Below are 12,089 nucleotides of genomic sequence, written 5' to 3'. Positions count from 1 at the left end.
GAAAAGCCAGAAGAAACAGTTTCTTCTGACTAGATCCTCGCAGAGACGGTTCCCCGCACTCTTGGCGTTCCCGGGGCCGTGGCACACGGACACGGATGGGGGGCTCTCGATGTCAGAGATATGACCGTACCGGTGTCAGGCAGAGCGGGGCTACAGCCGCAGACACGCACCCGCATCCACGCGTGTGTGTGTCCCCATTGTAGGCAGCTTCCCCCCACAAACAGGCCCACAAAAGGCCGATTCAGCCACCCAGAAACGAAGGGGAACGCGCCCCCCCCTCCGCTTCTTACCTCCCGGCCTTTGTTATGATCATCTCCGTCCCCACTTCGTGGAATTTCAGCCACAGCTCCCGTTCGTGCAAAAACACCTTTATCCCCTCCATGCCCTGCGGAGGGGGAAGGCACAGACCGTCAGCCCGGGATGGGTACGAGGGAGGCCGCCGGGAGAAGCTCGGAGGGAAGCGGCCGGGCGATGAGGGCCGGAGCTCGGGGCATTCCTAGGAAATTCCGGCCCCTTGAGCCCTGGCAAAGCCGGGGACAACGGGAATTCAGGCCGGGGGGTGCTGGCTGGGGGACTGGGGCAGGACAGTGCGGGCCACTGTGCCACCAGTGTGGGGCAGGCAGGGCCGGGAGCACCGGGACCGGCTCCGAGCCGCTTCTGGGAAGGAGAAATACCCCAACGCTTTGGCCCAGGCGCTCCAAGAGCCACCCGGAGGAGCCTTACACCCGCCGGCTCCTGTTTCGCCTGTTGGAGTGATGTGGGGTGCCCCCTCCGTCCCCCGGCCCGGCTCATCCCTTTCACCCCCAGCCCCAAGCAAGGGCCGCCCGCAGCGGGGCCCTGCGATCCCAAGGTCGGCACCGCGGATGCCACCGTGGGGACCACATATCCCTACGCCGTGGGGTGGGAGGCACAATGGACACCCCCCCCCCCTTCGCTGGAAACGGAACCGAAGCCCCCACCAAAAGCTTCAGGGACTGGGGGAACAATTTATTTCCAAACGGCCCCGAGCCCCAGGGCTAACCCCGGTGCCCGCACTCCCGTGGACGGCACCCACAGCCGGCGAAGGGCTCGAACCAGGGGTCTATCTGCCAGGGGGTAAGCGGGGCTCTGAGGAGGGGCTCCGCAGCCGCTGAAGGCGAGACCACATCGGTGGAAAAGCTCCTCTCCCGGCCTGCCCTTCCTCCTCCTCCGGGCTGCCCGGGGCCGAGCGCAGGGGACGGCTCCCGGCCCCGCCGGGAACGGGGAAGCCAAGCAGGGGGGATCCTGGCCCGCTGCTGCCTCGGCCCGTTCTCCCTTGGCAGCGCGGAGGTCAGCTGGGTCCCCCGTAGGAGCCCACCCGTGTCCCGGCCCCACGCAGCACCCGGGGAGAGAAACGATGGAGGGTTTGAGGGGCACCCCAAGGGTGTGCGGGGTCCCAGGGTCGCTTTTGGGGTACCCACGCGTGACACCCCCTTGCCTGCCCTCAGGGCCCTTTGCCTGGCTGGGGGCAGAGCTGCGTGTGCACCAGTGCGGCTGTACCTGTGTGTGCATATATATACATAAATATATATGTATGTTTATGTCTTGCACAGAGACGCACAGGCACAGCAAATACATGCTTATGCATGCACTTCCATGTGCATTCGTACCCTCACGCGTGGACCCCTTCACCAGCAGACTCCTCTCCCCGGTATTTTGGGTGCTTTTCTGCACGCACCCCAATACTCACGCGTGTGCTTCCCTGCTTGACCACGGCCCCAAATAACACTAAAGCAGGATGAGGCCCAAAGACAGGTGGGATTTCTCAAGCCCGTGGGGGCCTAAACCGGCTCATCCCCGCCCAGAGCTGCAGCAGGCACCCAGCTGAGCTGACATTTGGGGGAAAACGCCGAGAAAAGGGGGAAACGCAAATGAAAGCAAGAGGAAGAGGAGGGTGGGTCCTTACCTGCTGCGTGAAGGCTGCCTGCGGTGAAGTGGGGGACTTGCTGGTGGCCCCCAGCTGAGTGTCCTGCTTGGCTTCAGCCTGGAGCTCCTTGGCCTCCGAGTCAGCCGGCGTGGTGGGGAGCCCGAAGCCTTCCTCGCTATCCGCCATGTTACGAGCTTCCTTCGCCGGATCCCCCACTGCAGGCACACATGGGGAGAGAGCAGAGATAAGAGACGCAGAAGTCAACGCTGACGTTTAATAAAATATAGAGCTATCTATACATTAGCGATGGGAAAGCCAGCCGGAGCCCTAGAGCAGGGCTGCCCGACAAACCCGCGCTGCCCGCAACTCACTTCCAGCTGCCCGGGGAGGGAACGAGGCCCTTTAACTTTGGAAGAGGGAGAAATAAAGACTTTTATTTATTATCGCAGCCCGCAAGGGATGATAGGATTGGGGGGGGGGAAGGAGAGGGGGGAGGGGGGGTGGGGGTGCGGGGAGGGAGGGGAAGGGGAGGCGGTATTATTGAATGCATCTTTTGCTAAAGGTAAACAGCGTATTTTAGGTCTGTCTGGCAGGACGAAGGGAGCAAGGCACCGAGGGGCCGTGGCCCGGCCAACTCATCGCAGAAATGACTCTGGAGGTTTGGGGTTCAAGATGGGGGGGTGGGGGAGTGAAAGAGACTCCCCCGAGGTTTAGACACCTCCAATTGCCCCGGGCTCGCTGCTGCGGGGGGGGTGTGGGGGTGTGGGGTGAGAGCCCCCTTGATTGCTCTCAAGGAAAAAGGAGATTTCGTCCCACTCCAGTAATGACCAAGCAAACGCCACCGACACGCCAGGCCCCTTATATCGGCCCATTTGCAAAGAAAATTAAACTTCTGCCCTCCCTACTGGAAAAAATAAAACAAAATAAATAGTAAAATAAAATAATAAAATAAATATAAATAAAATTAATATAAATAAAATTAATATAAATCAAATAAAAGCCTTTTCTCCCCCTCTCCGCACAGTTAAGAGTAAAGCAAAGGACGAAGGAGATAGTTTAAATCTAAAAGTACAAATACATCAGTCGGCCGAGACACTGTGCAAGGTAACGCGCACTCGGGCTGGTGGAATTGGGGCTGAAGGGAGCTAAGCCATAACACTGAGAGTCAAACTACACCGGCAGCGAAAACGAGCTTCAAAAATACACCGTTTCTCTCTGACGCGAGTAACCACAGCGAGTTCTAAAAGCGCTATTTTGACGTGGCTTTAAAGGCTCTATCAGGAATGGTAAAAGTTTCAAAGAAGCACCAAAAAAAAAAACCGGTAAAAGATAAAAGCAATTGAATTATCTGTTAGTTTTTGTTCTTAAGAAGTTTAGAGTTTTAGTAGCTGGGGGGGGGGGGGAATCTCTGTCGTATGTTTCAAAGGGGATTCATTTTGGAAAGACCAACCATATGGAGGCAATATTGGTTTTGAGGACACGAGAATGTTTTGAAATGAGTTCTCCTTCTCCCTGCAACAATATTTAAAAGCCTTAAAAAAGGAGGAAAAAAAAAAAAGGCAAATCTCCTTTAAATGCAGAGGAAAAATAGGGAAAAGAGGGGGGAGAAAATTGTTTTCACTGTTAGCGGTGCGTAACAGATACACGTACATATATATAATTTAAAAGGACAAAAAGCGAAGGGATTCCAGGTCCGCACCTCTGGAGCTAAAGATCACGCACAGAAACGGCCCGGCCCCCCCTCCCTCCTTCTCTCTTTCCCTCCCTCCTTCCCAAACGCTCTTTTCCCACCGCACACCAGCCAAGAGCTTGGCACCAAGTGACTGAAGGGAGAAGCAAAAGCGCTACCGAGCGCGGAAAGTGCGCGGAGGGACGCGGGACGCTGCGGGAGCCGGTGCTCCGGGCCCGGGCCCTGGCCCTGGCCCTGGCCCTGGCCCAGCCCTCGGGGGCAAAGCCGCGGCTCCAGGGACCATTTAAGGCTTTTCTCTTCCCCTCCTCCTCCTCCTCTTCTTCTTTTCCCCCTCCCTGCACTGTTGTTTCCCTATTTTTCCCCTTGCTGCAGCTTGGGAAGTTCCCGTTATCCGTTTTTGAATCGATTTCCCTCCAGCTTGGAGCCATTATTCCCCCTTGAGCTGCCAAAATTAGAGGATAGGGGGAAGGAAAATAAATAGCATTAATAAAGAACGTTTATTAAAACAAAGAAGGAGCCAGCTATGGCAGCGCAGGGCAGCCCGGCCCCAGCGAGCCCTCCGCGTCGAGACGCGATAAAGCAAATATAAAAATACTAATAATATTCATTAAAAAGGGGGGATAACGGCAAAAAAATAACCCAGCAACTAAGAGCAATTGGGGATCCATGCCTTCTCTTTTTTCCCCTTTAAAGAGCTGCTGAGAAGAAATACAGCTTGACAGAACCAGGCCGCGGTGGCTGTATGAGAAACGCATCCTGCGCTGCTAAAGTAGCACCAAGTGGGTTTGCGGAGGGGCAAAAATAAAGGGGAACAGGAAAAGAAAATCCCCCCCTTTGCTTTTGTCCCTCGCCCCCCCCTTTCCCAGCCCTACACGCGGCCGCGGAAGCCCTGAGAGGGCAGCCCCCCCCTCCTTTTCCCCTTTTCCCCCCCGTCTCCCGAGGCCTCGCAGCTCCTCGGCAGCCACAATCTGTGCCCAACAATGCCCCCAGCCAGCCCCTTTCGCTCTCTCTCGGTCACCCCCACGCACACACGGATGACAGACACCGACGGACATACATGGCAATGGAAGAGCTGTTACCTTGCTCGTTGAATTCCATGCAATCAATGCATCTCCGTACATATAATGTGTGTGTCTATTTTCCCCCTTTGCAATGGAAATTACAATGGGATCAGGCTTCGCGTGTGCATATTTCCTTTTATTTATTTATTTGCGGATCAGCATGTGAAAACACAGCCTGGAAGAAAAAAATCTATCCAATGCAAGCCTGCTTGCCTGCTCCTCTCTCTCTCTCTCTCCCTCTTTCCCTCCCTCCCCTGCTCTCTCCAAACACTTCCAGGTTGTCAGACGCACTAGGAAGGATCCTGAGACCAAGATAAAGCCCCCACCCCCACCTCAGCCTGATCTGGAAGATGCAGTTTTCCCCACCCCACTCCTACTCCCTACCTAAAAAAAAAAAAAAAAAAAGAAAAAAAATTAAAGAAACAAAAATAGCAATAAGAAAGAGGGAGAGGATTCAAGAGAGGAAAAGGAAAACGGCTCCCTCGTGCAGGAAAAATTAGGATAAAAACGCAAAAAAGAAGGAGAAAAGAAAAGTTTCGGGCTGGTGGCGACCGCCGCTCCTCCGGGCAGGTTCGCGGCGCTGCCGCCGAGGCTGCGCGGAGCCGGGCGCGGAGCGGAGCGCGGAGGTGACGTGGGCTCGTCCAGCTCCGTCCGCCAAGTGCCGGGACCCGCTACCCAACCAGCTGGGATCCTGCTCCGCAGAGACTCACCCTCACACAGCCCTCCCCGCCCCCTCCCCCCCTAAACCTCCTTTTCCAGCCTATTTTTCTGGCCGGCAAACAAGAACAAGGCACAAAGACAATCATCAAACTCCCCAGCAGCCCTCCCCCCTCTCCCTCACCTCCTTCCCCTCTCCCTCCCTCCCTCCTCCATCCATCTCTCCCAACCAAAGAGAAAATTCAGCGCCTGGGAATATCCCCCCCCCTTCTTCCTCCCCTCCCTCGCCCCTTTAAATAAATCGCTGTCTCCGCTAACCTCGCACAGCCCCCCCAACACCCCCCTTCCTCAAAGCCAGCCTAGAGGTGTGGATTTAAACCCAGCTTTATATTTGCTAATGCTCACAGAGGCCTTTTATTGGGGGGGTAGAGGGGGTACCCCCTAAATGGACTCACTTAGGTATAACCTGGAAGGGGGGAAAAAGGGGGAAGGAGGAAACGCGGCGGAGTGGGACTGAAAAACCCCTCGACGGTGGACCCCTAGTGGGGTTGTTGGCCCTTCTGCCCGCTTGTGGAGGCAGCCAGGCTCCTTCTCCTGCCCTTCCCCATCCTCTTCCTCACCCCGCGCAGCGCTGCCCGGCCTCGGGCCGCAGCCCCTCCGGAGCTCTTCGCCTCGCTCAAATAATCAACCCGTCAGGGAGGAGCGGGGATGTGGCTTTATCTGCATCTTCCTTCGCTCCCTTTTTTTAATGTATTATGGGGAGGGTAAAGTTGAATAGGTCAGCGCAGGGTAAACAGCCTCCCTGTCGCATTCTGCGGGCTGAAGAGAACCAGATTGGCGAGGCGGATTTTTGATAAGACTCGGAATAAATGGCATGGTTTAGATCTGCTCTGCCCACCCTCCTCCTCCTCCTGCCCCCACCCTCTCCTCATCAGTATGTCCCATCCCTGTCTTCCCCCCCCCCCCCCCAATAAAATAAATCCCTCATTCTTTTTTCTGCCTCTCGCCCGTTTCTTTTGCATTTCGTGGAAGTTTTCAGCAATCCCACCCTTGCTCCCAGCTCCCGCAGGGCGCGATAACACCGGAGCCCCCTCGAAGTTTGAGGTGAGGAAGGGAAAAACCTGGGGGTGAGCGGCTATTACGGGGGGGTGAAGGGGCGGTAGGGTAAGGAAGGCACCATTTCCCATGTTCGCCTCAGTTCAAGCTGCTACTTGAGAAGAAACAGCCAACAGTAAACGGTTACAAATAAGGATAATAAAATCGCTGCACTTGTAGTCACAGAGAATAAGCCAAAGAATGCTACTTAAACAAACAGAACAAAGCTTGCCCCATATTTCATTATTTTTAGAGGGAAAGGAGCCGTGGAGGTTTTCCAAAGACAAATAAACGAGGGAGCGAACCGGAGGGCTCTTCCCTCCGGGAAAGAGGTGGCGGTGGCCGGAGCAGCCCCGGGGCCTGGGGCGGGCGGCCCGGCCCAGCCCTCCCACCGCACCGCGCTGCTGCGAAAGGTGCAAACAAGGGGGTGGAAAAACAAGGGGGGAAATAAACAGGTATCAAAGAGGAGCTGCCGGTGATGGGTGCTGGGGGAAAGCCGCGGAAGGAGCGCGGTGGGCGCAGCCCCGAGCGTATGTTGGGAGCATCCCCCGAGGTACCCAGTTCTGCCGAAAGAAGAGGGGTTTCTCTTAAAACTCCCAACGAAAGCACCGAGGAGAAAGGTTTCTTGCAGCCGGTAGCAAGGGGGAACCCGAGCTTCCCTCCCCTCGCCGGGATGAAAGGCAAAAAGTGAAAATCCCTCAAGTTTGGAAGAGCGAACCCGAGCACGGCCGCTGCCTGGGGAAACACTCACCTCTCCAGTGCCAAACTAGCGCTCACACACCTTGAAGACAAGTTGAAAACGATGCAAATAAATCGAATTTATTTCCGTCTGCAGGTTGGATGGGGGTAAAAAGGAAGAGGGGGGGGGGGGAAGCTGGGAAAAGGATGGCAAGTCCAGGCTCTCCAGGACCGAAACGTCAAGGCGAAGGAGCCTTCCAGCTAGAAGCCGATTTGTGGTCTCCGACAAATTAAATATTACTGTTTATTACCAGCCATACTCCGATAAAATAAAGAGAGTTCAAGGCGATAGCTGCTATCTCACGAGCTTTGCTCCTATAGGACACGGAGACGTCACCAACCACGCAACTGGCCTGCTCTGTCATGGTTGACTGCAGCAGTAATGGAAGGTTAATTTGTATTATTCTCCTCTTTTTAAGGCTCTATCAGTGAGATTCCTGCTTTCCCCCCCTCCCTTCCCCCTCCCCCCAAAAAATCCATTCAGTACAATGCAAAATACAACGAGGCTAGGAGTGTGCAACCTCTCTATATAATGTGTGTGTATATATATACACATAAATATACATATATTCACATGCCGAGACATATAACGCTTATGTATATATGCGGGTGTAAGGCCGTATAGATCATATATGTATGTATCTCTTATATATATGTGTATATATGTATTTGTCTCATATATGTATGTGTATCACCCAAGCAGGCACGGAGGCGCTGGAAACTCCAGGAGAACCCGCTCCTTCTTGGAATGGAAAAGGCGGAAACCAGCAGCAAAGCTCTCCTTCACCAGGAGCAGCCCAGTTCATCCAACGGTATTAGCATTGCTCAGCTTCATTTAGTAATTTCATTGTATTTTCTTTAAATAATGCTCTTAGAGCGAGCAGAAAACTCGTCAGATGAATGTCCAGGCGCTTCTGGAAGGCAGCGCACTGGGCTATATATAGTAAATGATAACCTGGTTATTTGCACAGATTCAAGTGTGCTTCGGGAACCCATTATTTACTCTGATTTAAAATAAATAAATAAATAAACGGGGGAAAAAAAAGTATTAAATCGAGGCGATTGTTTGCCAAATAAGATTGACAAGGGAAGGGGAAAAACAAGAAATCGCCCTAAAAAAAGCCCCACCAAATGCCTGAGTACAAGCAGGAGCTGCGGAGGAGCCGCCGGCGCTTCCCCGAGTCCCATCTTTCCTTTAAGTTGGAGTGGTTCGGGATGCACTTGCGGCCGCTGCAGAAAGATTTTACACACAAGCACACACACCCCCCGTCCACTTCCTGCTCCCCCCACCCCCCCTAAAAAAAAAACGATGCTAAAACGTTGCTTTCTCCAACAGAAAAAAAAAGAGAGGAGGAGAAACAGGGAGAAAGAAACTAAAGAGCAACACCTATGGAGCGAGGAGCTCCTGGACGCTGCGGAGGGTGAGTGTTCCCTGCCGAGGGGGCTGCAGGCAGCACCCCCCGACCTCCCCGACCGACAGAATCTGCCTGGATTGACCCGGTTCCCCCAGGCTGAGAGCCCACCCGGCTCTGCAGATCCCGGTGGGAGCCAGGTCCTCCGCAAACAGAAAAACATCACCAAAAACCCCAAAATCAGCAAAAAGGAAAAAGGGGGGGGGGGGGAGGGAGACACCCCCCCCCCTTGTACCCCGAGAAATAAAATCCTTTTCCCCCCATCCCGACCTCCACCTAAATTTCCCCCCACTCAAAGGAAGCTGCAGCCGGGCGATGGAGAACCAGCTCCTGCGGGCCCGAGCCCCGAACCGCGACCAGCCCCCTCCTATAGATACACATATAGAAGTATAGGTGTGCGTGCAACGCCTGGACACGCGGTCTGCAAACGCACACACGACACCTTCTCCTTGCTCCAGGGCTGTAATGCGTTTTATACCCTCGGATTGAACGTGCAACATGAACGGCTGTGTGCAGAGCTGTATAGATACTTCTCTATACACGTGCCTGTGAGTATATATACAGACACGCACACCACAAAATCATATGTGCGTGCATCAGCGCTAAGGCAACCTTTTGCACACTCGCACAACGGCGCAAATGCAAAGCCAGCCGTGCCCCTGCCCTTACACACGCGCATACATGTAGATATTTACCTTTCTTCTATGGTTTGCACCCAGGGGTTTTGGGTGTGCACAAACATCATTCTGTCCACACCCTCCGAGCAGCTCAGTGCAAATCTGTGCACCCGCTAAACTCGGGGGGTTGTGTGTAAATGTGTGCACACCACCTATGAGCCCTACTCCGTGTATATATATATATACATACATATATACGCATAAAGTAGATATAAATATCTATATAAAAGCTCCCGCACGCATAGAAACACCGGAGAGACCATCAGCAGCCACAGATCCGACCCCCCCCCCCCCACTTACCTCCCTGGGTGTGGGGGTCCGTGCTTGGGTGGGAGGCCCCCGACCCTTTTGCACATACACACACACACACACGCTCGATCTCCCTTGCTCAGCTCCCCGCCGCAGTCAGAAGCGCAGGATCAGGCCCAGGCCCCGCCGCCCGTCCCCGGGGCCTCAGGCCGCGGGGAGCCCCCGTTTTTTGAGGCCGCATGGCCGGACCCCTCTGCCCTTTTGCTACCTTCGGAGGATGTCCCTCGCCCTGGAGGTTTCTCCTATCGGCTATTCCCCAGGAGAGGTGGAGGGACAGGAAGGGGGGGGGGGGGGTGGCCGGGGTGCTGGCTTGCAGTGGGGTCGAGGTGTCAGCAGTAAGAAATAGTGCCGAGCATGAACTCACCCCCCACCTTCCCCCAACACACACCCCCGCTTTCAAATCACTTCTTGGGGCGGCTTAAGCAACTCGGAAAGGCTTTTGCTATCCACCCGTAGCCGGCGGCTCCTCGGCAGCCGCCCGGGGACCCGGGCACGGTGCCCCGGCCGGTACAACAGCGGTTCTTAGGCCTCCGGCAGCTTCTGCTTGCTCATTCTCTCTTCTCCCCCGTCTCACCCCGAGATTCCACGGCAGGAATTATCCCCCACACCCCCCACCCTTTCCATTTTTAAGCAATTTACTTCCACTTTTTGACCATTTCTCCTTTTATTCCTATCTCCCTTTTGTTGGCCGCGTACCCACTGTGGCGAAATACGCACCTGGGAGAAAACAAGCATTTAAAACAATCATCCTCTTTGGAAGCGTAATGCTCTATTCACTTTGTGTTTTCTTGGTTGGTTTGGAGGGTTTGGTTTTTTTTCCCTCTACCTTAGGGGCAGCGCCTGCATTGGTCTCTTTGTAGCCCCGATACAGCTCTCCCCGTGTCTATATTTCCATGACAAAACCCTGCGTTTAGCGGTCTAGACCTCGCTCAGACGAGCCTCGGGGGGTAGATACCTGGGGTCGAGCTTTTTGCTTTAACTTGGGGTTTTTGTAACTACAGGTGAGCACCAGTTGTCTTTTCATATTTGTGGTTTTGGGGTCCCTTTTTCCCCACCCTTCTGGCTACTTAAGGACAAAAAACGAAGAGAAAGAACTTTGTAATTAAGAACCGCTCCCCCCTCCTCTCAGCCTATTCATTTCCCAGGCAAACTCCTGGCTTTAAAACAGTGACCAAAATGTGCAGCATAAACAGCCGGGCAGAAGCAAGGGCTGTAGAATCACACAACACTGCCCTTCGGAGCCTCCCACTCTTGGGATGCAGGTCACTTTTTCTCCCAAATGACAGGCGAGGAAAGGGTGACAGGGTCCCAAAGTCAAGCTAGAAGCATCCCTGGGGCAAAAGGGATCTATATTGTCACCCCAATCTGCTGCTAAAAAGCATCTCTCCCGGAACTAACCACATTTGAGGGAGCCGGGGCTCGGCCTCCCATCCAGCTTTTCCCGTGGTCACAGTGCTGTTCGGACAAGGGAGAATTAGGCTGCACTTCTCTTTCCCACCCCTTTCAGAGAGCCAGGCCGGGTGACATTTTGGCATGGGGTGCCCATCGGGTTCCCCTCCCCGCCCCTATCAATGACGGATGCGCCGATGGAGTGGGGCGCGTTATCGATGCCGGAATGGAAAGGCTAATCTGCTCTTGCCAAACAGGGTGTCAATCAGGGCGTTATCTCGGCCCAAAGGAGAAAATAAAGGCAGATAAGGCCTCCACTCTCGCCCTGGGAAGAAAGCTAATGGGGGCAAAAGGGGGAAAGTCTTCAGCTCCCTGTGCCTTTCCCTGAAAGTGATCTTGCAATGACCTTGAAGGGGGGGCGGGGAGAGGAGTCCAGACCGAAGGGGGTTGAATCAGTGCCTGAATAAAGGCCGCACAAGCGACACCTGTAATTATTCCTGCCTCTTCTCCTTTTCCTCCCGAGGCAGGACCAGGACCAGGACCGGCCCCCGCTGTGCCCCGGCTTTCCAGGAGCTACCAGCTCAGGCATCCACACACCCACCTCATTCCAAAACCTTCCTTCCCAACTCATTTTTCTTCATTTCCTTCTTCGCGACCAATTTTTCCCTTCTTTATACTTCCTATTTTCCCTTCCTTTTTATTTTTGGTTCTCCTCTCTTGTCTCGCCCCCGTTCCCTTTCTATCCCCTGCCCTAAATTAACGCAGAGCGAAAGCGCACCCGAGCCCGGCCGATCCGTTATGACCACGTTATCCTTTGTATTACCAGGATACCCACAAATTTCGGGAGCTGAAGAGGCTCCCAGGAAGGCCGAGGGCGGCCTCGTTGCGTGGAAGGAACCGCGCTACCCCACGGCATCCTAAACCCCATCTTTCATCCATGTAAGGAAAACACAGGTTCTGTAAAATCACCCAAACAGCGCCTAAGAAACTCCTTTTCTTCTCTTCAGGAATTAAATGCAGAATATATATATATATCCAAAGGAGAAAGAGAAAAGGGGGGGGGAAAGAGCATTTACCCCTTTCCATGTGGTGCCATGCCATAAGCTGTAAATCCGGCCCAGCTGCGCGGCCGCGGATAGTTCTGCGGCAACCAAAGCAAGGGGCACAGCCCCACGG

The 12,089-nt window shown here is 54.3% G+C and overlaps 1 protein-coding gene across 4 annotated transcripts in view; it reads right to left on the bottom strand.

Moving 5' to 3' along the window:
* The window catches only part of TBX5 (T-box transcription factor 5), a 44,354-nt gene extending 34,219 nt beyond the window's left edge, over window positions 1-10,135 (bottom strand). The window contains exons 1-3 of one of the 4 annotated variants that reach the window (XM_061465791.1): window positions 9,516-10,135; window positions 1,925-2,100; window positions 291-385 (exon numbers count right to left, since the gene is read on the bottom strand). In XM_061465791.1, coding sequence (XP_061321775.1) covers window positions 291-385; window positions 1,925-2,071 — 242 coding nt within the window. In that variant the 5' untranslated portion in view covers window positions 2,072-2,100; window positions 9,516-10,135. Of the gene's footprint in view, window positions 1-290; window positions 386-1,924; window positions 2,101-2,256; window positions 2,303-4,654; window positions 4,943-7,139; window positions 7,497-9,515 lie in introns of those variants that run through there. The other 3 variants (XM_061465792.1, XM_061465789.1, XM_061465790.1) reach the window with 3 other exon arrangements.
* Between the last annotated feature and the right edge of the window lie 1,954 nt (window positions 10,136-12,089).

This window comes from Pezoporus flaviventris, unplaced genomic scaffold, assembly GCF_033815535.1.
Source record: "Pezoporus flaviventris isolate CSIRO_AGI_PZ_B2104156 unplaced genomic scaffold, CSIRO_AGI_Pfla_v1 ptg000041l, whole genome shotgun sequence".
Taxonomy (NCBI): Eukaryota; Metazoa; Chordata; class Aves; order Psittaciformes; family Psittacidae; genus Pezoporus; species Pezoporus flaviventris.
Note: the sequence above shows the minus strand (reverse complement) of the source record. Positions and strands in the feature narration are given on the sequence as shown.